The sequence below is a fragment of the Pyrgilauda ruficollis genome, unplaced genomic scaffold (assembly GCF_017590135.1).
Source record: "Pyrgilauda ruficollis isolate IOZ18807 unplaced genomic scaffold, ASM1759013v1 scaffold16, whole genome shotgun sequence".
Taxonomy (NCBI): Eukaryota; Metazoa; Chordata; class Aves; order Passeriformes; family Passeridae; genus Pyrgilauda; species Pyrgilauda ruficollis.
The window spans coordinates 7,308,890-7,336,210 of NW_024514764.1; the positions used below are offsets into that span (position 1 = coordinate 7,308,890).

At 40.7% G+C, this 27,321-nt stretch overlaps 1 protein-coding gene across 1 annotated transcript; it reads right to left on the reverse strand.

Annotated features, from left to right (window-relative positions):
* Nucleotides 1-2,703: 2,703 nt before the first annotated feature.
* On the reverse strand, nucleotides 2,704-27,321 carry LOC121350839 (nodal modulator 1). Its single transcript, XM_041462552.1, has 31 exons — nucleotides 27,148-27,321; nucleotides 26,797-26,886; nucleotides 25,533-25,578; nucleotides 25,001-25,101; nucleotides 24,771-24,877; nucleotides 24,506-24,578; nucleotides 23,836-23,988; nucleotides 23,017-23,154; nucleotides 22,400-22,489; nucleotides 21,701-21,806; nucleotides 21,146-21,296; nucleotides 19,838-20,015; nucleotides 19,475-19,616; nucleotides 18,492-18,623; nucleotides 17,617-17,753; nucleotides 17,296-17,383; nucleotides 16,811-16,874; nucleotides 15,933-16,028; nucleotides 13,610-13,819; nucleotides 13,247-13,329; nucleotides 12,096-12,255; nucleotides 11,848-11,974; nucleotides 11,110-11,223; nucleotides 10,339-10,466; nucleotides 9,598-9,739; nucleotides 8,706-8,789; nucleotides 7,696-7,806; nucleotides 6,251-6,352; nucleotides 5,910-6,029; nucleotides 5,254-5,346; nucleotides 2,704-4,486 (listed from the first exon to the last, which is right to left on the reverse strand). The coding sequence occupies exons 1-31, from the start codon at nucleotides 27,277-27,279 to the stop codon at nucleotides 4,355-4,357; spliced, it is 3,630 nt and encodes a 1,209-aa protein (XP_041318486.1). The 5' UTR covers nucleotides 27,280-27,321; the 3' UTR covers nucleotides 2,704-4,354.

Sequence of the window (27,321 nt, forward strand, 5' to 3'; positions counted from 1 at the left end):
TGAGAATTAAAGGAGGAATCAACCTGCCGACTTCCACAGGCAGTAAAAAACAAGTTTATCTTTCACTGTGTATTGAGCTGGTAGCTATGATAAATTCAATAATGGTCTGTGGGTGTTTAGTGCTTTATGATAACACATCATTTGGCTTCAAGCAACCACAGTCTTAGGCTATGAAGCTAACAAATAAGACTTCAGACAGCATTACATTGCTAAGCTCAAATATTCCCAGAAAGATGGTGGGAGAGGAGGGGGGAGAACAAGGAAGAAGTGATATTTAAAGCAAACAGAGTAAATAATGCAATCAGGTTGATCCCAGCAACAGCAAAGCTGAAAGTGATAATGGAAGTTACTGGAGTAAAGCAACAACATATCAAATATAGACAGAAAGCAATTACAAAAGGTATAATAGAAAATTGAAAGGACAAGCTAACTGATGTAAAAAGCTCACAAAAGCTCTGTAAACATTCAAGGGGGAAAAGTTGCTAATAATAATCCATGAAGGCTCAGGGAATACTAATCAGCCTTGAGCTGTTCTTCATTTGTACAAGGACATATGGGCCCATTCCAGGTTTAAATAAATGACTGAATGACAGAGATTAAACTCATTGAGGTTCTTTTCAAAGTGAAAAGAAAAAAAAAAAGAGTGAAAATTCTGGCATCAGTCAATAATGTACCAGAAATAGATTTACTGGAGTTTTAGAGATTTTCTAAAGCCGCTAATCTATCTGCAAGAAAACCTGACTTACCACACAAAGTGAACCCACCACTGGCTGTGATGTGGGCCAATGCTCTTGTGCTCAGCTCAGGAAATTTGCTGCCTTTCAGGCCTTTTCTACATCTCTCATTGTACTGCAATACCTTTGCAAGAAGCCCAATTTAAATTATTTTCAAATTGGACAAAAACAGAACTACAGATGCTGTACAAAGCAAGGAATACTGAATAGCAGGAAAATTAGACACCAGTCATCTCAGGGTTCAATTCCACACTCAGCCTCAGCTTTCCTGGACCAGCCAGTTACTCAGATTTCTGGCAGGATTTCTAAAGCCATCTCACCTTCAAAGCCTCACTGCTTAGTCCATGTTTTCTCAGCACAGGGCTACTCATTATTTAATAGAATTGCTAATTCTACAATTGCACTTCCAGTGTCTGAGGAACAGAAGTCACATGAAGATGAACAGCAGCAGGAACCAAATTGCTGTCTCAGATGGACAATGCTGAAGGCCCACTGGTTTGCCTATTTATTTTCCCAGTATGGACATTTTCTGATACAAAGGAAAATACAAAAGGGTAAAACCACAGCACACAAGTGCCATGTCTGAGAATGGCCTGTTTGCTGAAATTACATCTCTTTCTCTCCTTGGTGGTTAGAGAAGCTGGCAATGTTCATATTCTGCTGAGTAAAAAGTAACCTGGTAGGAGGTGGGAACCTCAGACACTTTATCAGCACATAAAGAAGCAACACAGATTTGAGAGATTTCCTCCTGAAATTCTGCCCTCAGTGGAAAGGGAAGCACTGAGCTCTCTATGGTAAGTATTTGTTTTCTTGCTTTTAAAGCATGTTTGGTTTTTTTAATTGCTGTATCTTTAACACTGGTGGTGCTCATGCTAATCAAAAGCACTTGTTCTTGGAGTGTGATAGACATCTAATAAAGAAATATAGAAATTAAGCTGAACCATCTATAAAGAAATGTAAAACTCAATATTAATGATCCATTTCAATCTTAAACAATAGAGTTTTGTGCATCACTGATGAATCAGCTAAATATATGTAATATTCATTGTTACTTTTGACAGAAAAAATAAGTAACATGCAATCTCTGTCCACAGGGCCTTTCTCTCATTTCCCACAGAATTCAGCCATTTGCCCATATTTAGCTCAACAAGCAAATTAATTAATCTTTTTTTCACTACTGTGCCTGCAAAAAAGAATAACAAACACTGAGTCTTGAAAGATTCTCAGTAAGTCAACATACTGTGTTAGTCCCAGCCTGCATTTATTCTTTGCATTCACATAAATTAATGAAAGATGCAACAAGCATCTTTAATGACGTTTTCAATAATTTGGACAGGGCCAGTTCTGAAGCCTTAAGGGCACAGACTGGACCCTCGATATGCAGAGAGTGAAGGCTGGGCATTGCAGCCAGCAGAGAACAGGAGGCAGTGCTGACCCCAATCCCCCCTTTCTGCACCGAGTGCTGCTGCCCAAAGCAGATCCTCTGTGCTCCAGAGCTCTGCTCAGCTGTGCAGGGGCTGTGCTGAGGGGGCACTGCAGAGGTGCCAGGTACAGCCCCTGCACCCCCCAGCGTCTGTACAAACCCCCTGGCACAGACCTGTCTGTCTGTCCTGCTTCATGCTCCTGGCTCTGGGCATTGCAGAGAACACACTCATTTTCTGCTTGGGCCTGTGTATCTGATTACTGGTTTCTATAAAGAATTGAAGATACTGATTCCTTGGCATTTAGTTCTGCTTTAGAAAATTATCTCATGCTTCATTTTTCTCAGAGTACAACTTCTCTGCCAACTGACGAACTTCAAGAGACAGTTTTTGTAGGAACTAACACTTCAACAGCAGAAAAAACCTCAAAACATGGGACTCATAGTCACAAGTGTGATGCAGAAGGCAAAGAAAAGAATTTTAAGAAGAGACACTGGGCAAATCCTACATTTAGAAGAAAACATTAAATTAGCAAGAATTTTCACTTTTCTTTTTTTTCTTTTTATTAACAGCAGTTCCAATGTTTAAGTTCAATCATCAGTCAGTCTCACAGTTCAGAGATCACAATACCTGGAACTCCTTTGAGGCACATGGATATGTGCATTTCTTCCTCATACATTCCCCAAAGTAATAAATAACTTTCTTAACATTCACCAGCTCAAAATAAAAATGTACTGAAAACGTACAATTTATTATAAGTCTTAGAACACCTTGTCTTTTCCCCATATATTTCATCACAGCAATATGAAATTCAAAGTCTTTAAGCAGAACATGGTAATTTATTAGAGCTTCATCTCAAGCTCTATACATAATGCTTTTTCAACATTTTACATTCTTGTTATGGTCCTGACAAACTTCCCTCTGAAAGACAGAATCATCACCGAATAAAGTTTTAATTATTTAGGCCCAAACTTTTGCAAAGTGCAAAAAAATCAGCATAAAACCTTCAGCATCCAAATTTCTAAGAATGGTGGGGCTTGTAAGCTTAAACATTTAAATGTAAGGGGACTTCTATTTCAAGTACTGTAGAAGAGAAACATTGCCACTTACTGGCAGTACCAATGTCTTTGCAATATTTGTAGGCATTTATGTGCATCTTCAAATGCTCTGTTAACCTTTATAGTATTTGTCAATAAAAAGCCCCATTAACATTTAAACTGTGTATGTCCAACTACCTACTTCAAGCAGGAATCAAAAGAGAACCTGTAAGAAACAGGTTCTACATTATTGGGACTGTACACATTGGAAATTTCAAAAAAACTCACATTCCTCACAGTTAAAATACCTAAAAGGTAAAAAAAGTTAAAAAAAAAATCAATCATTAATTGGGAAAAAGGCTGAGCATGGCCTGAGCAGGAGACGTGACCACCATGGGTGAATGGTAACATGGAGAACACAGTACAGCTCTGGAAAGAGTAGTGCAGCCATCTGGAGCCACCTCAGGAACACTGGAGGTCTAAAGTGATCACACTGGAGAGGAAACTGAAACACTTTTTGCAGTAGGAACATCAGAACTTACCTGATATTAACAACTAACCTTACCTGACATGGAGAATTTGTCTTCATTGGGCAAAAACTTAAAGATAACATAATCACTGGACAAGAACTGAAATCAGACAGACTCTTCAATCAACCTGCTGAACTGGAAGTGACAATGACATAAGTCACCAGTCCACTATGTCCCCTAAAATTCTGTTTCAAGCAACACTGATTTAGTAGAATCCCTGTGTGCTGCTTCTGTAAAGTGGGTATTTCAAAAGGTAAGGAAAAATCATTCCAAAATCTAGAGACTGAAACTGAAATCAAATATTATCGATTACCACTGCTTTTATAAATCATTAATAAGGACAGCATGACCTGTTCCAATGAAAAGAAAAAAAAAGCATTAATTGTCTTCAAGTATGAGAGATGCACTGACAGTGACAGCAGAGGCATTCATTTAATCACTTTACAACAGGGAAATCTATAGACTCCATAGAGAATTTACAACCAAAATGGAGCTAATGTGACAAATGGTGCTCATGTAGCAAAACCAGAAAATGTCAAGTCTGCAAATTCAACAAAGATGTGTTTTATTGGCTTTGCCTCCTCAGGCTCCAGTTTGACAGAGCACCACTTCAGCCAGTCCTTCCTTTCAGCTCACGTCCGTCTCGTCTTCTGTTTCTTCGTTTGTCTCTTTGCATCCTCTGGGCCCCCCGTGTCAGAGCCTGCCTGCCCAAGAGCACGGACCCCTTGCAGCCGAGTTGTCAGCTGCAGCAGTAAGGGAATAAGCTGGGGAAACAAAAAAAAAAGAAGCAAGTTGTGGTTACAATGGTATGTAAGGGCTGAATGGTATGGCTCTCTAGACATGTAGCCCCTACCAGATTCTATTTGCACATCTACAAAGACATCAGAATATGGCAGCAAATCCTGGGGAGGAATCAAACCAAACTTCTGGGAATTTCTGATACTCAGAATTTAATTGATTCCTTGAGAGGAAATCAAACTGCACAAACAAATTTAATTTCTCTTTTTGGTAAAACAGAAATCCAGTCATATCAGAAAAGACTAGAAGAGCACAGCTTGATAACAAAGACAGAGGGGGTTGTATAGCAGGTATTTATGTTCCTCTTGAGAGCTTTTGAACTAGGGAGGGTATAAAGCTAAAGAGACCAGACCTGAAGACTTGCAAGACTTTATCCAGTCTGATTGTGCCTGAAGCCAACAAAACAACTATTTTCATTCCTGTTATCACTGAGTCTGGTTATCTGAATTTTAATAATGCTGTATTGTTTTTTTCTCAGAGCAATCAAATGAGGAATGAAAATTCAGCCACAGCACAGGCACTCACCTTCACATTAAGCTTGTTTAAAGGAAGGTAACTGTCCAAAAACATGGCTACAATTGTCCACAATGGCTACATTGTGGCTTTTCTAATATCACATAAGGGGACTGTGAGTGCACCTCTGTGTGGATAACAAACCCCCCTGAGCGCAGTGCAATGCACCCACTGACAGGACAGTAATATTTGGGCAGGAGCAGAAGCAGCCCTGACCCACCTTATCGTGGTTGTAACCAGCCAGCAGCAGGAGCAGCGTCAGCGGTAACGCGATGTAAGACCCCTGGGCAATGTCTTGTTCAGGCAGCTTTCTCTGGAACACAGTGCAGATCATGGATTTTATTTTTTTTAAGTTGACTGTGAAATCCCTCAGCTCTAAGAAACATCATCAATAGGATCATGAGGCACATCCAGGCCTTCTTATCTCACTTCCTTCCAAGTGCTGCTCTAGGATTTACTTTACTTTCCACTTCAAAGCCACCCTCTGGATCAGTCACTCATGTATTACCCCTTCCTGAGGTGTGCTGCTTTGTAAAGCCAATTCATTGATGGTCAGTCTCCACTGACAGTCAGCCTGGTGTGCTTTGGTTTACCTGTCCCATGCTGCCCACACCTCTGTGACCCCACTACAGCAGCCATGGCAGCAGAGAACCTTTCAGGCACATCTGCACCCTTAATTTCCTACTGCTGTTTCATGTCCTACTCTCATTCCACTGGCAACTGAACACACAGCAAGTCTAAATTAATGCCACTCATAAATGTCTTTATATTTACACTAACAGAAAGCTTGGCCAAGAGCACAAAATACATGCAGGTTATAACACTAAATACTGCTCCCAGGGTGAACACTGGAACATGAAAACCTTTAGTACTTACAGTGGGACTGAAGACCAGTGTAATGTGTTTATGATACCCAATGGCAGTGAAAGAAACTTGAGGCAGGGTGTAGTCATACTGTGATTTAGACAATGTAGAATCCAGGAGCACCACGTAATTCTGTGGGTAAAAAATACACTCAGGCTACAGCATCAGGAGCAGTCCGAGACAAAACAACATTTAGAGGCAAAATTCAGTTAAACAGGCTTCAAATCTTCCAAGACACTGGTTAGTGGGGAACAACATGAATACAGCTCTGCAGCCACCCCACAGATTACACTGCAGTGTCCTTAGGGAAAAAAATAAAGTGAGCTAAGCTAATTTTGCAGCAATATTCTTACCTCTCCATCTCGGAGTAGTGGTGGGAAATGAAAAAACAGGGATAGGCCTAAGTTGACTGTATGAATTGGGTTGTCAAGATTTTCGCTTTTGTAGAGCTTCACCTGTAAGCGAAGGAAGAAGCACAAACAAGACATTTCCAAGCCTGCACCACAATAGATATTTCAGACATCTCACATCTTCAGGGATAAAAGCACTTCAAATTTCATCATGTGTTTTTATAAAGAGAAAGTTTTCAAGTAAGAACACCTGGAAATGTTCTAATCTGGGATGTGAAAAGTCACAAAAGAGTCTTTTTAAAGAACTTGAAATAATTTAGGAACGGCTGCTGACATTTTCACATACCTGATGTATGAAAAGCAGTCTGTGCTGTGGAGCACAAAACTGCTCTCACTTGTGTCTGGACCCAGTCTTAGCACAACTTTCAGAGACAAGAATGTCTGCACTGGAGGCCAGGGTGACGACTGCACCCATCAACAGCTCATATGCAGTACATGCAACACAAGACCCCACCTAATATGAGGAAGGCACAGGCTTGGATAACTTCCATATAATCAAATTTTAACATCAATTCCAATTGGCTTAGGCTGAACTGCAAGGGTTTACATTTCCCCAGGAAGATGGGACACAAGCTCAGGGCCTCTTCAGTAAGGTGACACATTTTCCCCTCACACCTGCTCTGAGTGTTGGATCCTTCGGATGTCTCCCAAAAAACCCAACAGCTTAGCAAAGAGATCTTGGCAGGTGAGATGCATAACAAACTAGTGTGAAAGAAATCCAAGCACTGCTTTTATATTGGTAGGTAACATTTTATGAAGCTTTTAAACCTGGGAAATGATACTGTAACTCCAACCCCACTAACACCTCTTGCAGACACTTCCAGCATTTTTGCCCTAAGCCAAAAGGATCAGAGGTGTTAGCAAGGTTTTTCAGACCACAGTACAGTGTTCTGAATTTTGAAAATTTCAGTTTTCCTATTTGTCTCATACTGTCTATTATAATGTACTTTAAAATTCACATGTCCTGTGGTATCACTGCATTCACATGGTATCTTCAGGTTTTGACATACAGGTCAAAAATTTCAGGTGTTTCAGGAATTAATGCAGCTCTCTGATACAAAGGACTCATTTCACCCTTGCTGTTTTGATGCCCCTACAGACAGAGCATCCCTAATCAGGGAAGGATATCCCAAAATGTACAGGCCAACCAGAGAAGGTATTTCTTAAAAATATTCCCATGAAAAATGGAAACATTAAAGCAAAACATCAGGAACACTGCAATCTTCATTCTATCTGGAATTCAAATTCACCTTCATTAAACTATTAGTTCTAATTTGAATTAAATGTGTGCTCTGGCTACTGAACCATTCCCAGTGACCCTGCAGAAAAAAAATCATTGTGAAAGTAGTAACAAATACACTTGACAAAGATGAAAGGCTTGAACTTACACATAATGTGGAGAGATACTCAGAGGCTGTAATTACATTTCCACTTAAATCAAATTGATTAATTTGCCGGAACGCTATAATATTAACGTCATCAATGTCACTGTTCCCAACCTGCAATGGAAAACACATTCAGGTTTTTACCAACAAAGAAACAGTTAACAAAGGACAGCAACACAACTGTTAACAACACAAACACTGCTGATCATTTTAAATAAAAAGTGGATTTTGTTCTATACTAACCACATGGAAGCTCGAAAGCTTTCCCCCTGCAAGTCCCTGCTCTCAGAGTGCACAGCTTGCAATTGCAGACTGGGGCATTATCAGCATGAGGCTCATGACGTTAAGCTAAACTAAAAATGGAAGTCTCAGAAGCACACACTATTCTGGAAAAGGCTGAGGTACATCCACAGGACTGGCTGATCTCAGAACACAGGTCTCAGTATTTTGCATCTGTGCTGAGAAATGCACAGAGATGTTTATACAGTTGATTAATGTGGAATATTTAACAAGATTCCACCAGTTTTCAATGAGAAGTTATTACTACACTTTATAAAGATAAAAGTGCTATTCTAAATTATAATTTCACCTACATCAAGACTGCATGATTTGGACTCAATAAAACATAACAATATCTCTCTGTCCATACCTAAATGTAACTGTAGGACAATATGACAATTTATGACAACCTCAAGGTACCACTGCTTTGCTCCACATCACAAAGAAATGTTGAAAGGTATTCCATACATTTATTCTCTTGTTTCTGGATGCACAGTTTTCATGACTGTCAAAGAATCCTTTTCACTTGTTTACTGTTTGGGCTTTATCTCACTTCAGTTTTGAGCTATGGTGCTGACACACAATATGGGGCCTGTTTTTAGGGAGCTAACTTGCTGAAAAGCATTTGTCTAAACAGAATTCCTTCACTACATTGCTGCTGACAGAACAGACAGAACGCCTAGAGAGACCCATTTCATATTTAAGTGATGCTACAAAAAAAGAAAAAAAATTACCTCAATTGCTCGATGCTGTGGTAAAGCTCTTTCAATGTGATCATTGCCTTCAGCTTTCAGTTGGACATGATACACACAGCCAGGCTGAAAGCAACATTCAGATGATAAATCCCAACACTGAATAATACATACTTTAATTTTAGAGAGCAGTAAAGAGAATTTTCTAACACTCCATTTAAGATACACCACCCAAACAGATTTAACTCTATGCAGTTAAAGTTTTCCTTATCTCAAATAGAAAATTCAGCTCAATAATACTATTAGGAGTGTTTACTGTCAGAAAATAAGAAAAGGCTATATAGAACTTTCATTAGTTTGTTGCATTGCAGTGTTAAATCATCTGCTGTGATGAAGGAAAACACAGGATTAAAACCTGACCAAACATTGCCTTTTACTTCAGGAAATTGTTGATTCCTTCCATAATGGTGCCATAAATTCAGCTTCCCCATTCCCTGAAGAACAGCTTACTTCACATACATGCTGTGCAACCAACATCACACACACCCCCAAGGTCCTGCTAAAAACAGGCTGTTGGTATCTTCACAGGGGAAACTAAACACTTCCCCAAATTATTCTGCCTATGAAAATTCCCTGCTGGTCACCCAGGCAGTGACCAGGGGATTCTGTCATGTCACACCAACTGCTCAGTGTTTGTGGCAGCAGTATGTTGCCAGCAAATTCACAGACTTACACCACAAGCTTTTCTCTTCCCCTTTTATCAGGCTCAATGTTCCCTACTTGACAGTGTTTCTTCACACAGAGAGACTCAGGAGAGTCTGAGTTAGCAAACACAATGGGAAAACAGAAACCAGTGGCTACTGAACAGAACCCATTTCACTGCTCCACTGTCACACTGACAGACAAGGAAATGACAGAGCCTCCTACTCCTTACCCGAAGGCCACGGAGCCTGAATTTGCCCTCATCATCAGTTATTGTGTCCTCTCCATAGATGCTGCAATCCTTCTGTCCCACAGCTTCCACTGAGACTCCCTGCTCAGGCTCTCCATTTAAAGAGGAAACTGTGCCATAACAGCTGGAGGTATAAAGAGAACAGTTGCTACAGATATGCAGATGCTGTTTTAATGCATTTTTAAAAGACATTTTATTGTTATAATCGATAGGAAAAGTACTTAATGTATTTACCATAGCATGAAGAAGAAAAGGGTTATTTATAATGTGGGTGCAAAATAGTTTAAATCATCCAAATTTGCTGCAGTTCACAACACAACTTTTAAGAATCCAAGTTTCCTAGACTCCATCAACAGCAGTTCTTTCTTACCCCTGAGGGTAAGGAAGGCAAGGATCCTGAAGTCAGATATCTGAATTGGCCTACCATACCTAGACTAGTCCTCTCCTCTCCCACTGGAGGCAGCACAAACTTCAGTGCCACTGAGACAGTGCTTTCATAGCCATTGTTCTTCCTCTAGCTCTGCCATCTGGGCTTAGCTATACATCCACAACCACAAAAAAAGGCCAAAAAAGTGTTTATATACAGCATAATTAAGTTAAATTGAGACTTGGAAAGCCTCCTCCAAACCTGCAAGAACAGAGGTGTGCTGGGAGGAAACACATTTGGCACAACACATCCTGATACAGTCCACAGCATTTTCCATGGATTCCAGCTCCACTGACCTGTAAGCTGTTCTGTAACCAGTTATCTGGATTTTGAGATTTTGTCCTTCCTGCACTTCAATCATTTGTGATGATGGTTCAAACCGAAATTCTTTCATCATGGGTTTAAAGTAATATTGCCCTGGGCTCTGCAAAGAGGCACAAAACAAGCTGTTTACTCACAGTGATGCAAAAACTCACCAACTCCAAACAAATAGGCTTTGCAAGAGCTCTCTGGAGAGCTGAAGTCCTCTGTTCCAACCACAGGTTAAACCTGACACAAAATGTGAGCAGTGAAAAACAAGGAGCACACTGGACAATAAACTGATGGAATTTCACCCGGTGACAAAGTGTTAAGAGAGAAACTACAGCCCTAAAACCTCACCACAAGACCTCAAGGACAGGAGAGTGACCACAAAAGAAGGATGTCTGCAAAGAAACTGTTCAAGCATTTCTATGCACATATAGATCAATAATGTAATTAGATTTCCTTCCCCCTAAAGACTCTCCAATGATTATCAACAAATTGGCTTGTTTCATGTTTACAGACTGCAAATTAGTAACTGAGATCAATCAACATCTCTGACCTGCTGGGGAGAAACCTCTTGCCATGTCAGATCTCACATCTTTCACTTGCTAAGATTTTAAGTGCTGTTTATTCTCAGGGATCTGCATCTCTCATGGTGGGTTAGGGTTTCAAAGGACACCTGCCACTCAGGAGAGACCTTTTTGGGAGGGGAAAGTAACACAGCCCCACACACAGCCACGCTCTGAAGAATCATTTCAACTTACCAGATTGGAAAATGTCAGCATGCCATCGTCCTGTGTGAGGAGGTTGGACCGAAACACCCCTCCACTGAGAGACAAGAGAACTCCAGCAAGAGCCTGGTCATCCTCTGATTTGATCTGTTTTTGAAAAACCAGGAATTTTAAGTGTAAGTGAGGGTTTCTTTATGGAGAATGGTTCAGTTGAAAAGCCTCTTGCAGAGTACACAGATGGGCTGGCTCTGAGCACTCAGCTGTGAGCAGAACTAACCACATCTGTACTGCCCCTCCTGCCAGACCACAGGGCTGCAGACCCCCTGCTCCCAAGCCCTGGGCAGTCACAGCCCATGGCACACCATGTGCCACCACAGCAGCCATTCTCTACCACTCCACAGAACACACAGGGAGGCCAGAACAAAGCACCCCAAAAACTGGAACCAAGCACTAGCTGGACCAGACTAGACCTACACCTTGAGGGATAACTCATTAAAACAGGGTGGTCTGACTCTACAAAAGCAAATAAAGCCAGTCTTTTGGACTCTATAAACCTTGCAAAGTATCTTATGCATGGCAAGTCATGGTCTACAACTGAGCTCATCCACTGAGATTTGTTTCCTCATGACAAAAATTATTATCCAAATAATAATAAATTATCCCAAAATCCTACACCCATTTGTTTTTGGAAGACAAAAAATTAACTTGTTGCCTGTCCAGCTCCAACTGCATACACTATTCATTTAGAACCCAAAGTGTTCAGAACATTACCTCAAATGTCACCCCAGCAAGGGCAAAAGCTTTGAAGTCTCCAACTGTTCCCTCTACTGCAGTCAAAACAAAACCTTCCTTCTGAGCAGTGATTGTGTATTCCAAGTCACTGTGGAGCGGCCCAACACTTCAAATAAAAGAACAGAACTTGTTTCAGAAAGAACACTTGCATATGACATACACATTGTCCAGTAACCACTGTATTTTAACTAAAGAATCCAAAGGTTCAAAACCAATTTGCTCATTACCTGTAAGTGCCTTTGTCATCAGTGAAAACTGTGATAAGTGCAGAAGTTGCTCCCTTCTCACTAATGACAATCTCAACACCTTCCAACTCAGGATGAATTCGCCCTTCCAGAAATAAGCCTGCTTTTCCATGAATCTCTATCAGCTTCCCAGGACAACTCTCTTGGTCATTGTGAAGGGGATTTAAGACAAAAAAAAAGGTCAAAAATACACTTGACACTCTGGCTTATAAAAGGAGTTTACGTACTTCCAAAGTGACCAGCTGGTGGCCTTCTAGCTTAGAACAAGAGATCAATCCACACAATTTCATGGCCTCTCAACACATCTTACAACATCTGAACAGTACCAAAATGAGTAACTACATTTCAAAGCCATAATCACATCCCCAAAAAAACTTTACAGATTTCTGAAATGGCTGGAGGTCTCAGTGAGTTACACACACTGCAGCCACATGGAGACAATGGCAATGAAACTTCCTTCTAGGCAGATTACACAGCTTTGACCACATTTTTTGAGTTCAAATTCAGGTCAGCATTTGTCATGTTCAATGACATTAAGCAAAATTTTATTTCTCTCCCTCAAATGCATTTAGACAGAACGTGCAGAGTCACATGAAAAGAGGCACTTGACATTTCCTTGTGATTTCAAACAAAATATGTTCACTTAAGAACCTGAGGACATGATGGACACTGATCTGATAAGCAGCATCAATAAGTGATGATAACCCTGACAATTCTGAAATTTATCTTTTTTGTGAATATTTTTATTACTGTAATCTAGTGGGGGGGGAAACTTTAAGGGAAACTTGAATTTGGTAAGAAATTCAAAAGAGAAACCTTGTTTTTGCACAACTCTTTTTCTACGGGACAGTACTATGAACAATTCTGAGAATCTGGTGTAATACCCAGAAACCAGGCCTTCCTCTTCTGCTAGATGGTTTTTCAGCACTTGGAAGAATACTCTGCTGATAAAAACTGTACTTGCATACTCTATCAAATAACTTCCAAATTCCAGAATTAAACTGGCCCAAAGAAATAGCTGCAACTGAAACTTCCCTAACATTACTTTTCGAGTTATTCATATGTTTATGTACATAGATACATTTCAACCACAAAAATCCAATCCTTTCAAACAATAAATTATTAATACTTACCTCCACTAACAACTGCTTCCACATAAGGTGGGTAGAAGAGCAGCTCTTTTGATGATGGTGTTACAGTAATTTTCTCTCCAGACCTGTAAAACACAACATATAATCAGAAGAAAATTGAATTAGCAGCTCTCACGTAGAGCAGAGTGTAAGAATGCATCTAAATACTCTAAGAAAAAAGTATTAACAACAATATAAGGAAAATTCTTACTATGTGCTACTAAGTTTTCTTGTATCTCAGAGTCACCAAAGGCACCCAGCCAGCATCTCTATCCTACCTGGAATTGTATCATTATCCTGTTTGACAGAAACACCACACAACAGTGCAAAGAACACACCTTGTCCATTATTGGAGCTTGGTATTACCTTGCCCAGTATGAAAATTCATATAAGAATGGTCCTTGGAGCTCCTCCACCATTTCTTGCACTGGTGGCTTTGTTCCTTCCTCCTCCTGCCCCTTCTTTTCTCTCTCCTGCCGGCGGCTCTCGATTTCTGCCAGCTGCTGCTCCCGACGGAGCTCCTGAACAGACTGCAGGGGCCCCAGAACTAAGGCAGGTTCACTGTCAATGGATGACCTGAAAATATGGAGAAAAACAAAATCATCTCTTTTCCTATAAAGAGATAAGTGCTTGTTGTATCTGTTAATTACTGCCTTTACACCACCACAGACAAATCCTAGGATATTTTTTAAACCCATCCCTCTTTAACTGTCCTGTTTATTCTGATAAGAGAACAGGAGCAATAAAATTTTAGGCAAAAGGATCAGTCTAACAAAGACCTAAACTAAAAGAGAAAGGCTGGAATGTCAAACCTGAAAACAAGCTTAATACAGAAAGTACAAAATAACTAAAAAGATTGCTAAGCTTGCTTTTTTTTTCCAGAACTAGGAACTTTTGTCTCAGAACCTACCTCTCAGGAGCAGAGAATACAAGGAGAAAATACTTTCTATCACACATAAATACTTCCAAGAGCCAGAAATTCCCAGGAAAAGCTCTGAGTTCTCACCTATCTGCCCTATTCATTTGAACTACCCAGCTATCTTGTCACTGTCCACTGAAGATTACCAAATACATTCAACTAAATTCTTAGAATCAGCACAGAACAACGCATTTTATTTCACTCTCTCTGATCTTGCATCCTCTCTTCTCTAGCATTTGCTTCTAATAATTCTTAGAATCAGCACAGAACAACTCTCTCTGATCTTGCATCCTCTCTTCTCTAGCATTTGCTTCTAGACACCAATCATCCTTTGTATCTTATCATCTGTCTTCTCTAACAGTCTGAATTCTCAGTGAGGACTGAACTGAAATGATCACAATCACTTTTCCAACAGCCACTTTAGATTACCAGGATAGTACTGTCTCCTGCTTCAGCCTTCGCCTATGTTCCAGTCTGTCTTTTTTTAGGAGACATAGTTAGTATTGCTCTAGCACACTAAGTTTCATCAAAGCTTTATATTCTTTCTCTGCAGTCCAGACACAATACAGAAACATGTAAATTTTTTTTTTGTCTGAAAGCCTATTAAAAATTTGTACAGACACACACAGTCTCAAGGTACTCATAATACATTACTACAGTCTTATTTTTAAAACATACCAAGCTATTATCAAGAACTTACGAGAATCAGCTTTACTTTTGATTAAGGGTGTTTGGGGTTTTTTGTTAACTCAAAGTTAATGGGTCACAGCCATGGATCTGGTACACAGACTTGTAAAAACAAATGGCTTGCTTTTAAACCCAGAGCTGTTCCCTTTATGTTGATGGCACTTCACAAACTGGACTTCAGCTGAAAAGCTTGAGGCAGGATTGATCAGAGATACCTGTCAAAGCACTGGCCAATAGTCTTCAAAATGCCAACAAGCTGAAAAGGTCAGTACAATATTCACCTCCTCACTGAGCTGTTTTTAAAATCCTAATGGCTCTCTGCTGTCTCAGTATCTCCTTTCCAGCTGCTGGAGATGCCCAGCAGTTGCTGTGATAGGGTCATTAATCTTGGAGAACTCGAGGCAATGCTCTGCAGGTAATGTTCTCTGAAAAGATGTTTTCTGCACTCAAAAAAGTTAGAGAACCCATAGCCTAGAACAAGTAGACACCAGCAGAGTATCAATAAAACACTCATCATTATCAGACACTTTCAGGCAGATTTGGTACTTCATAGAATTAAAGCTGTTCACAAATCAGTGCTCCCTAGTGAGCTGTCTGTTCAGCTAAACATAAATTGGTGCATTAGTGTGCAATCACTCTGCATGTTTTTCCTTTTATAACCCTCCTCACACCAGTTACAATGCTCTAAAGCAGCAGATTCTCATTCTGAGGAAAGAAAAAAGGGAAAAAATATATGCCAGTGCCTTAAAGAGCTCAGACCTAAGCTAAAAGAACACCCTCTGAATTCTGAAACATCAGTTCATTAAAGTATATAAAAACTCAGAAAATCATTCCTTTTTACCAAGACACAAAAGTAGGGAGGGGCAATGTTCAAATGATGAGAAAATGCTCAAAATGAGGCTGGATTTATCTCTCTCCAAGAAACTCAAAGCACATCTTAGCATTAAAAACCTCTTGCAGCCTAGACTAGGATGCCATTCCCTTAGAAAGCAGCCACTGCAGCACTAAAACTGGAATAAAGCTTTATGACAGAAATGTCTTTTTCTTCCACTTTTTATAGCCTCACAATTTCTTTGTCCTTACTTAATGGTAACAGTCACATCCATCAGTTTATCAGTCACAATCGTGCCAAGGACATGGTGGCGAACTGCAGTGAGCGTCAGGATACTGGGAGAGGACCTGCAAATCAAAGGAACAAAGACATGAATTCAAGGTCCCCTTCCCAAATACACAAATCTTATTTAGCAGAGTCTGTGCTCTCACCCCTGAGATTGAAATGCTTTATAAAAGATGATAGAGAAATTACACAGCAAAGCTGTAGTGCTGGGATGGTCATCTCTTGGCAAGGGAGCATTTCCTAACTCGAGCCCCAAAGCAATTCCTTCCTTTGAGCCTTCTGCTTCCTCTCAAGCTAAAGCTGATTTGATTGATTTCATATGTCAAAGTGTCATTAAACACATCACCAGACCATAATCTATAAATAACTAATAAACTTGCCTGACCAAGGAAGATCAGGACTGCTTACTTGTGGTAAGGGTGAACATTAATTCAGCTTGCAAAAAATGGGGTGAGCAGAATCCCACCACCAGAGGGTCATGGCACCAGTGGCATGCAATAGTGCAAGGGCCTCTTAGCAATCTTACTGTTCTATCTTTTGCCTTTCAGCTCTCAGAAGTGACCAACAGTTTTCACTGAAATAACTCTTCTCTGTTACAAAGCAAACCCAACACTAAACAGACAGAAAGGTGACAAAAACACCCATCTGAAATAACTAAAACATCTTTAAACCCTCTCATTAGATTATTTATTACTTTTAAGATAGGAAGGGCAAGAGAACACATGTGATACACCTTGCCTGAGCTTCCCTCTACACATCCTGTCCTGCTGAAAGCAAGCAGGAGAAGGAAGCTTTATGGAGAATCATGCTGTAGGTGTAAGGTGAGGAACAGTCACGCTCTTACGTGTCATAGGTGTAATACTCGTGTTCAAACTGGTGGCAGGAGCGTGGGGTCACCTCATACACACCTACAAACAGCAAGGCAAAGAACCACCACTGAAAAAGTCAATTTTTAGAGCAGAGGTATAGAAACAACTACAAAATTTGACTGTATATCTGCTGCCTTTAACACAGAAACCTTCTAATGTGTCTGACAAACAAAACCTATATGAATGAGATTACTTTAACATGACCTTCATTCATCAAAGATTAAATACTTTCATCACCAAGAAAAAAAAAAGGTAACATTTTATTTCTGGAATCTAGATTTGGTGAAGGACTAAATAGGAGAAGAAATGGAGAAATCTAAAAACTTGGAACAGATAATTTATATACAGATGTAATTAAAACAATGCCTTTCAGAAACTACAACAAAATTTTTTTTGGTTCCCAGCAGTATTAGCTAACTGGTTATTTTTCATTTTTAAACTAGTATTTTTAAGCTTTTACCTGGCTTTGAAAGACAGAATCTATTAACTCCTTTGGACAGGTTATAAACACCAACATTCTCTGGTCCATTTCCATCCTGATAAAATTCCTGTGAAGCCACAGCACAATTCACTATTAACAACTACCAAACAACAAAATGAAAACAGTATTTTCCTGAAGATACATCAATGTTATCTCTTTTGTATCACCTAACATCACAAGACCATTTTATCAAACTTAAAAGACCCTCCAAAGACAGGAGAAAGCCTTGATTCCAAGCATAATCCAGCCTGCCTTCAGAAGGTCATTAAAAACATACAAGAACATTTGTTTCCTACGTACCAGTGTGATTGCATGAGAAAGAGAACACCTCAGCATATATCCAGTCTGCCTGAATTCTACTCCTGACACATCTTCCTCCAAGACTTCCAATTCCAAAGACTTATTCTTCCAGCACCAGTCTTCATGTACAATGCTTACTAGAATATACACCACACAAAGCATTTTAGTATTACAAAACTGAGTAAATAAGGGCAGGATTTTTAATATGAGGATTTTGTGTCTCTCCAGCTTCCCTGGCAATAATCTGCAAAGGTAAATATACGACAATGCCTGTAGTAACAGTCCTGGCTCTCAGCACTGCAGCATCACCAGGAACCCAACACATCTATCAGGAAAGCTGTGATATGAAAACGAATAATGCAGTCTGGCCACCCTGGAAGGCTCCTCAATGGGCACTACCATTGTGACAGGCAAAGCAGCCTAGAGGACATCACAACCTAACCCAAATTTAACCTGGTGGAAAAATGTTCCCACTCCTGCACAAAGAGTGCAATCTATATACTCCTTCTACACCTTTCCCTGGAAAACAATTTATTTCCACAGGCCAAGGCAGGCTGGCCAAAATACATATTGTTCCTAGGAGCAGCACTCTGGAAGCAGAACTACAGTGTGCCCCTGTCCTTAGGCTTGGGACAAGCTAGTACATGTTAAAGCCCACTTCCCCCTAAAACTCAGGGGAGCAGTAACCTTTGGGCTGACACAGGGTTAAACATCCAACATTACGAAAACCTGTTGTAAGATATTTTTCCAGATTCTCTCAAGTTTCACAACTGTGTTGGGCATGCTGCAAAAGGTATCCATGATAACAGAAGTGCCCAGATTAGGTCACGAATTGAGCTACCAAGGTGCCCCCCAAGCAGCTGCCCTGCTCCTACCTTTGTACTTGCCCGGGAGCACCCCCTCGAAGGTGAAGGGCACCGAGTCCCGGCTGCCGGCCAGCTGCAGGCTGCGCTTCTCCCCCTGGCGGCTCACGGCCTGCAGTGTCACCGTCAGGTCACCACACGCGTCTGGGAGAGAACACAGCACGTCAGGCTGCACCCCAAAACAGCCACACCTCGGGGTACTAACGCTGAAATGCTAACCCTCGCCCAGCACAGGATGTCTCCAGTTAAAACTTGCTCCTTAGGCACGTGTCATGGGTTTTTGCATTCTGCAGGATTTTGAGACTGTAAATCATATTCTTTTATCTAATGGCAAGAAAAAACCTGAGATCAACATTAAATCCCTGGGTTCACCTCACTCTGCAGAGACTTAAGAGCTGAGTAAACACCTGAGAGGCAGAACACAAAGTGCAGGGAGGATTCAGAGAGGAAAAAGGAAGGGTAAAAATGACAAAAATCAGGCTCCAATCATCACCTGCTAAAATCAGTGGGTAATCAAGGAAAATAGCACGAGAGAGGAACCTTAGACTAAAATAAAGACAAAAAGCTTATGAAAAAGAACAGAGCTTAAAAGCTTCTGCCAACAGCTTGAGCATCTATCCTACAGTTTTTACATGCACTGCTTTTTTCCCTTTTTTTTGGTTAACTTCTTTTCCACCTCCAGTACTTCTCTGCCTGATGTACAGTATCCTAAGAAGCAGTCAGGACCATTTCCTTCCAGAACCCACTCATCTTCTGAGGAAGGAAGGCTTGCTTATCCCTAGCAAGTATTAAAAGGAGGTACATAACTTTACTCCAAACTTAGTAGGCCACAACATCTCCCAAGAAGAGCTGCTTTTTCCATGTGCTGCAAGTTACATTTACTTATCTGCTGATGGGACTACGGGACTAACCAGTATCTTGATATCAACAACACTCACACATGCAGTGCTGAAGTTCTCCATTCCATTGCCATTTCATTTTCACAATGGACTTACCTAAACAAGAGATCTTCCCTGAGACAGATGCCAAAAACTGAGAGAAGGTCACATCCATCACTGGTCTATCAGTAACAGTGACAGGGAACATTTTGGGTTTCAAAGCCAACCCTGCTCTGGTCTCAGACTCTGGAATAATTACCTGTAGAGTAAATTACATCAAGGCATCACCACTTTTCAGACACCAGTCCAAAAACACCCACTCTGCTGTCTTTAATGCATTTATCAGAAATTTAAAAATTGAAATCTACTGTAAATCCCAGGCAAAGCAAAACCAGCCTCTCCAACATGCTTTCCAAAATGTCAAAATCTTCTAAAACACCATGACAGTCCTACAATAAAGAAATGAAAGCTCATTCTTACCTGAACATTGTATGTACCCGATTTTGCCTTGAAACAAAATGCTCCATGAGAGTCAGTTTCTGTTGTAACCAGTGATGCTTTGTCTTTGTCTTCAGGTATCATGGTTACCTTGTATTTACTGATCTGTTTGACCGTGTCAGGGAATCGAGTAACTGAGATGCGGCCACACACACTGAACCTGTTAAACAAAAGCCAGTCATCAGAACAAGTATCTTAATTTGATAAAGATCATAAAAAAAACCCCTTGTTTTAGAACTTCCTTAAAAGTAACCCTCACCATGTTGAGGTAATAACACCTGAACTGGAAAGGATTTCTCCTGAAAGACAGACTTGCAAGCAACTTGCTTCACTCTTCCCCGCCACCAGCCCAATTATTTCAACCTTTTTCCTTTTTTGGTTTTTTTTGTACTAAGCAGGCAATGGATTTAGGATTTTATGCTAGGCAGGCAATGGATTTCTCCCCTCAGGTTTTAAATAGTTTCAAACATTTTGTGTCAAAAATTTTAAATATGATAGGTAATCCACTGGAACACAACCTTGGTACACCTACACTTGCGAAAGCACAAGACAAGATGACAAATTAGAAGCTGGTAAGTTTTGTTTATTGCCTTCAACAGCACAACACATTTAGTTACTGAATAAATTGTACCCCATCATTTAACAGCACACAGGGTTTTTCTAATTGGCTGGCTAAGTCTGTACGAGCTGACAGGTGTTTGACTCAGTAAACTCCAAGTTTTCACTTCTCCAGAACACTGCCACTATTTCCTCCTCTGAAGTCCTGGACACAGAACCACGGCCTTTCCATCTTCCTCAGCTCACGCTGTATCTCTCACCACTGCACAGCCTCAGACTCACAGTCAAGGCATCAAACAAGAAAAAAGACAATTCAGGTAAGGCCACAATGACCTTGAGAGTGAGCAGCAAAATGCAGAGGTTTGGTACAACACTGCACCAGACAGTGTGTAACTTCAGGTACCCACCTTCTGTGCAAGAGTGAAGTGGTAGAAAGCTTCTCTGTTGCTTTCTTGGTTCAAATACCATTCTAAAATTCTTAATTTACCCATGCCTTAGTGTCTTTATTTGCAAGGCAGAGCTTATTAAGAGGATGCTCTAAACCTGAACTATTACTGAGCAAAATACCGTGCACAAAACATGCACTCATGCTGCCCTATTTGCCTTTAATTTTTCTAGCAACATTTAGCTCCTGACAACACAAGTCTGGGCATAGCATGGGAAAGGATCACCCATTTTCACAGCCTCATTCACACATCAAATTGCATTTTCATCCTGACACACAGTCCTTACCCTGTTGCAATGATGTTTGCCAGCTGAGGTGTATTTGGTGCAATCTTCACAGTAATAGTATCAAAAAACAGGTGTTCTTTCTTGGCATGAATTGTGTATGTACCTGTTGTTATGTTCTCAAGGCGGAAAGAGCCATCAGCTTTTGTCTTCACTGTAACAAGTAACAAGAGTTAAAAACCAGAGCATATGTTAACCTTATGTATCAACAGATCCAGAGGACATGCACTGCTTTAGGCTATTTTAAATTCATATTACACAACAAATAGTTTTATGCTTTTTTACTACATGAACCTTCATTTCTGTATTTCCAAGTACAATCTGGCATATGGTTGAAAGCAATTAAGAAATTTTCAACTGCCAAACAAATGAATATTTAATGCTGTCATCTAAACCAGAAAATGCAAAATCTATCAACTGCATGAAATTCACTTTAATATTTCAAATAAATTGCAACAAAAGCAGTGTATTGTCTTGAAGGATTAATTCCACATCATACAGTAGTCCTGTACTTGAATTTCATAAAGGTTTCCCAGTAGCAACAAACATCAAGAGCACCTTTAATCTGATTGTTCAGAGTCACAGTGGCATCAGCAACTCCTTCTCCTTCGGGACCATTCAACACCCTGCCTGTGACAGAGAAACCCATCACATGGAAAACAGGCTGAAATGGGAAAAAATTAACATCAGTCTTTACTCAGGAAATGCAAACACACACCTACAGCAATCAACACCGTTTTCTCCCCACGCACGTATAAAGGAAACTTATTTACAGTTCTGGGAAAAAAATGTACCAGGACAATCACTGTGAAAGTACAAACTGATCTCCAGGCAAACTGTTCCCCTAATTACAAAACACACATTCTCAATTTATCTGCGCTGGTACAGCTCAGAGGACCACAATGCCATTACACAAGGCACTCTGCAAACCAGAAAAACCTACAGGGCCTTCTCCAGAGATGTGACAATCTCAACAAGGAAATATAGGCAACGTGGAAGAATACTGCCTGTTTGCAACACAGACATGAAAGTGAACATAGCAGACAGCTCTGCCCTATTTTGTTTCTTCCTAGTAAAAGGGACTGAAGTACAGAAACAGCACAGTACGAGAAACTGTCTTCTACCTGCTGTACATAAAAAATGCCTTCAACTTCTTACAAAGAAGTTTTTCCACAATTCAGCTGCTTTCTGCTAAAATCAGTTAGGTTTTTACATGAATGAGTGGCACAAAAGAATTATTCCCTCTGCAGGCCTTACCTCGATCTGTAAACTGTCATGCTCTACAAGGAAGTCCAATCTGGATGGAGCAACATCAAATGTGATTCTCTCTCCCCTGTAGAATGGTATCTGAAAGAAGACACAGGGCTTTGACTCCTAAGCTGTGATGACAGAATGGTTTTCCTCTACCATTTTTTCATGTTCTTACTGACATCAGACACCTCTACCAAGGGTCAAATGAGCTGCAAACCTCCTGGAAAAAAATTACTCAGAGGCATGGAGACACAAATATAGGCAATATTTCAAGACTGATGGAAACCATGATATTATTAGAAAATATGGAAAAGTAACCCTCTAGTCAGAATACAGCATACTTGGATGTGCAAGAGCTTACAGATAGGAGACTCTATGATTGCTAGAAGGATTAAAGGAAGAAGAAGCCAGATCCCATTTGTAGAGCACAGACTGAGAATGCAGGACCATCACTCCAGGCAGTGCACAGAGAACATGCTCCCATGACATCCAGATGTAAGAAAGAGATTGGGAAAAAAAGGAAACAGCTTAAAGGAGAGGAGGTGGCAATAGCACATTCTGGTTTAGAAAATATAAGTTAACAACCCACTCAATAGAAAAGCAACGGATTTCTAGTCACTTACCACAGTGTATTTCCCACTTGGCAGAGAAAGAAAGCTGAAAGATCCATCTTCTTTTGATACAACATTGCACAAATAGGATAAAGATTCATCTCTTGATTGGAACCCATCCACAGGAGAAATACTGCAGCCTACAACATCCTGTAGTAATAAATGCAATAAAACTTTTTGTCTCAAAGAAGAACACAGAAAGTAATTGTGGGGGAAGAGGGATACAGGAGGGTTCAAAATACACAACTGTGAATGACGGATGGGAAGTATAAAACCATTTTAGAGGCAAAATTTGGTGACATGGCTTAAAATTCATGTACAGGTAAAACAGGGAAAAACAGCAAATAATCAACTTTATGGTAACAAGAACAGAACACTGGGAAATTAACATCCCCAAAACTGTACCACGTGTCTGAAGCGACTTCAGTTCTGTGGACAGGGTTAACATTGCAGAACAGAGCTCAGATCTACATGACCAAATGTTTCACACTCATTTCTTAATGCATTTGTAAGGTGGCAATAGAAACTGTGGAACTTTGTCTTCCCATCAAAAGGGCAAAGAGTAATAAAGATGTCATGCTGAAGACAAATTACAGCCACTGTACAATGAATTATGAAATAATTCCATGGAGGTCATGTTGGATTACAAGGGCCTTGTCAGAGAAAAAAAAAAGAAATCACTCAAAAGAATCAAACACAAAAATATAGTTTAAGGGATTGTACAAGGCAGTGAAGGACAGATGAGTATCAGGGCAATATGAATCTAGAAACTATGTGGTTCTTCTTATTTATAGCCATACTCATATTGAAAAGGTACTGATCAACCATTACCTCTTTAGAGACTGAAGAAGAGAAAAGGAGAAACATGACCCCTTTCATGGGTTCTCCATCACTCCTCACAGACCCAGAGACGTTGTAGCCTGCAACAATCAGGGGGCTGGCAGCATAAGCATTGGAACTTGTCACCCGCACCACTGTCTTCGACTGAAACACAGAAACAAACATTTTCATCAAAAGCAGGTCTCATTTACAGCACCTAAAAACAATCAGAGACTGCACATGCAACAACAGGAACAGAAGTCAGAGCAGCAGAAGAACTCAAAGAGGTTCTCCTGGCTACTCAAGACACTAAGACACTAAAGCAAAGATACTTTCTAGAACATTATGTTTCCTGCTTCACTGATTTAGGAAATGGTCAGGATATCAGAGCTCCTCAAAAAACAAGCAGTCTGGGAGGGAAGGATTTGAGCTGCAATATTCTTGCAAAACGTATGGGATACAAGAAGGAAAGCAAAAGCTCATTTTGTCCTTCCCTGGCTGGCTTCACTCTCTCCAAACTGGGTCTACACGAGGCAGTTTCTTGACTACCTGAACTAGATGTAGAAAAACTCCAGTAACCCTGTCCACCCACAAAGCCCCTTCTTCACACTAACTGATCCAGACAATGTCTAGCAGATCCATCTCTCTAACCAGGCAAACCAGAACTTCTGTAGGTTCTAACCTCTTTCAACATCCAGGTAGGATGTGTTGCAAAGATTTCATATTCGCCAGGAAGCACTTTAAAGAAAGCAAACCTGCAAGACAAGAATGAGATTATGTCTCTTCAGAAACAGCCACAAACATCTGTTCACAGAAAAACAATTCAGACTCTATTCACATATTAGAAAAAATACTTCAGAACTCTTACAGTCCCAGTCAGTATGGCAGAATTGAAAGGATCTTGTGCAAATGAACACATGAATTAAGTATGCACCACCCACACTCACTTTCCTCCAGGTTGTGTAATAGTTGCTTGTATGTTTATGTCACTGCCAGCATTTCTCAGTACAACCTGAACTCCAGCAGGACCTAATGTCTGACCTTTGCTGAGAACCTGTCAAAATAAAACGAAACAGAAGTACAAATGAATGAAAATAACATGTAGAGCTGAATTTGAATGTTTTTATGAAGGTTGAATTAGCATAAGGTGGAATAAATAAAGATAAAGGAGTCTAACCTTTCCGTTCACAGAAAATCCTGTGAACACAAAGTTAATATCACCTCCCTTTGTGCAAATGTCATTAATGCCATCCACATGGATGTCTACGCTGGTTGGTTCTGGAAGAGAAGAACGATGAAACAGCATGATAGTGAGAGAGCAACCACAAAGAAACTCTGCTTCAGCTTTCACAACTGCCACAGAAATGTATTCATTCAAGCATGGCAAGCATTGCTCTGGAAGTCTTTCTTCAGCAAAGGTAAAGAATCCCCAAATCCTGATTCTCAAAATCCTCTTTCCCTCCTCCCACTGCAGCCATTTTTGTCAAAAGCCCACATTCCTTCAAAGCAGTTCACGGGTTACTTTGTCAGTTGTCTACCACCCAGCTTTACTTTCCCCTGGTACAGTAAGTACATGTCAGTTATTAAACCTTGCAGTATGGTTTATAGGTTTGGAGAAGTGCTCCATTTTCCCTGCCAGCTGCAAGTTAGAGATAAGTCCCACACTGCAGATACAGTGTCCTATTGTAAGAAGACATACAACCACTTACCAAAACTCCACCCTAGGGGAGGCTCAATTTTAAGAATGAAATCCCCCTAAAAAATAAAAAGCAATAAATGTCTTCATTGATCTAAATTTAATTTAGTTAACAAATGAGAAAGAAAGTCAGAACACAAGCTCCATGCTGCAGAAAGGAACACAAGACTCAAGTGCACCAATATCCACCATTCTCCTTTCCTCCTGCTTATGACTCTCTGTTCAAAGCAGCAGCCGTATCTACCCAGACAGGCTGGGATGCTGGGCTCACATCCAGCCAAGAGCAGAAATTAAGTATCACCGTGTTTATCCTGCTTCCAGCACAAACCTGGCTCACACTCAAGCAGCTCAGTGCTAGAAAGTGTTCAAATCTACCTCCACCTGCCCCAACAGATGGGCTCTAAATCAGCACTTGTTATTTCCAATTGGTCACACTCGACCATTCTGCCCAAACATGGGATAACAAAATTCCCATCCTTTTAAAAGCTCTGATCCAAAAGGGTATTAACCAATACAGGGATCCTCTTTGTATCAGAGAGCACCACATGTGTTCTGCCACACACATGCTGAAGTTCATCCCTGGAAAGGCTCAAAGGCCTAAGAATGAAATCACCAGGATCAGAAAGCACGTTACATTCTTAGATTGGGAAGGGAAGGAATTTTTTGGTGGCTAGACTAGATGGCTTTTAAAGGTGCCTTCCAAACCAAACCATTTTGTGTTTCTACTTCTGAACCCTAAGTTAACTAGCTCCATAAAAGAGCAAAACACCTTGACCATCTAAGAGTAGCTTGCATTTAATTTAATTTGAATGTAAACACCTTTTCAGTCTAAGCAGACATCAAATTACTGATACATTCTGAGTTTCCTGGGTCATTATTTCCATAAAACATTTTTAATATCTGCAATTAACCATTCAGGTTATTTTCAATTCAGTCATGCCAAAACACCTCCTCATATATATTTATTTCCATTTCTATAGGTAAAAAATCTGAAAGCTTTATCTGTACTCTGTAGGAGCCTGCACTTTTTTTGCAGTATTTGTACAGCTACAACACAGCTGCTGGCAGGAATTCGGGCTCCCAATGCTGCAGTCATTCCAATAAATAACACTGCAGCCACAGTTGCCTGGCTTTTCTCTTCATAATTAGCACTGGGAAACGAAGTTGTTGCTTTACAAAAAGAAACAGTTGAAACTTTGATTCTAAGTGATGTCCTGATTCAAATGTTTCATTCAAATGATGTCCTGATTCAAATGTTGCAGGTATTTGTGCCTTACCTTGTCATAGAGGGGAATCATGAAATACCCGTTGTTTGGAGCACAGTCTGTCTGGTATTTCAGAGTACCATGTTTTGTATATAACTTAATCTAAAAGAAACAAACAAAACAGACACAAAGATATTTTTTAAAAAGACGAGGAGCGCTGAAACCAGGCACTTTCTAGCCCAGTTCTGTAACACAGCAGCAGCAGCCGTGCCAGGGGCAGCAGGACACGGTTTGTGGCAGGCAGGCTGCAGAGTGCCAGGCTGAAGGAGAGCCGCAGCTCCACCGCCACCTGTGACCGCGGCCCGGGCGGCAGCGCTCGGCACGCCCCGCAGGCAGCCGGGGCCGGCGGCAGGCGGCGCCCACCTCGATCAGGGAGTAGTTGATCTCCACGTCGGACTTGACGAAGCCACCGCAGCCCACGACGATGTCCTCGGAGCCCCGCGCCAGGGCGCAGCACAGCGCGCAGAGCAGCGCGGCCGCCGCCCGGGGCCGCATCCCCTCACCGCCGCCACCGCCCGCAGCCCGCGCTGCCGGAAG

Bases quoted from the DNA above. Each gene is read 5' to 3' on its own strand.
- LOC121350839 (XM_041462552.1), bottom strand. From the start codon at position 27,279: ATGCGGCCCCGGGCGGCGGCCGCGCTGCTCTGCGCGCTGTGCTGCGCC. The intron at 24,579-24,770 runs GTGAGTGTGGGT...CTTGTCTTGCAG, and splicing joins ATTACACAACCTGGAGGAAA to GTTTGCTTTCTTTAAAGTGC. The intron at 8,790-9,597 runs GTAAGGAGTAGG...TGTTGCTTTCAG, and splicing joins TCAGGCTCCGTGGCCTTCGG to CCTGGCTGTGTGTATCATGT.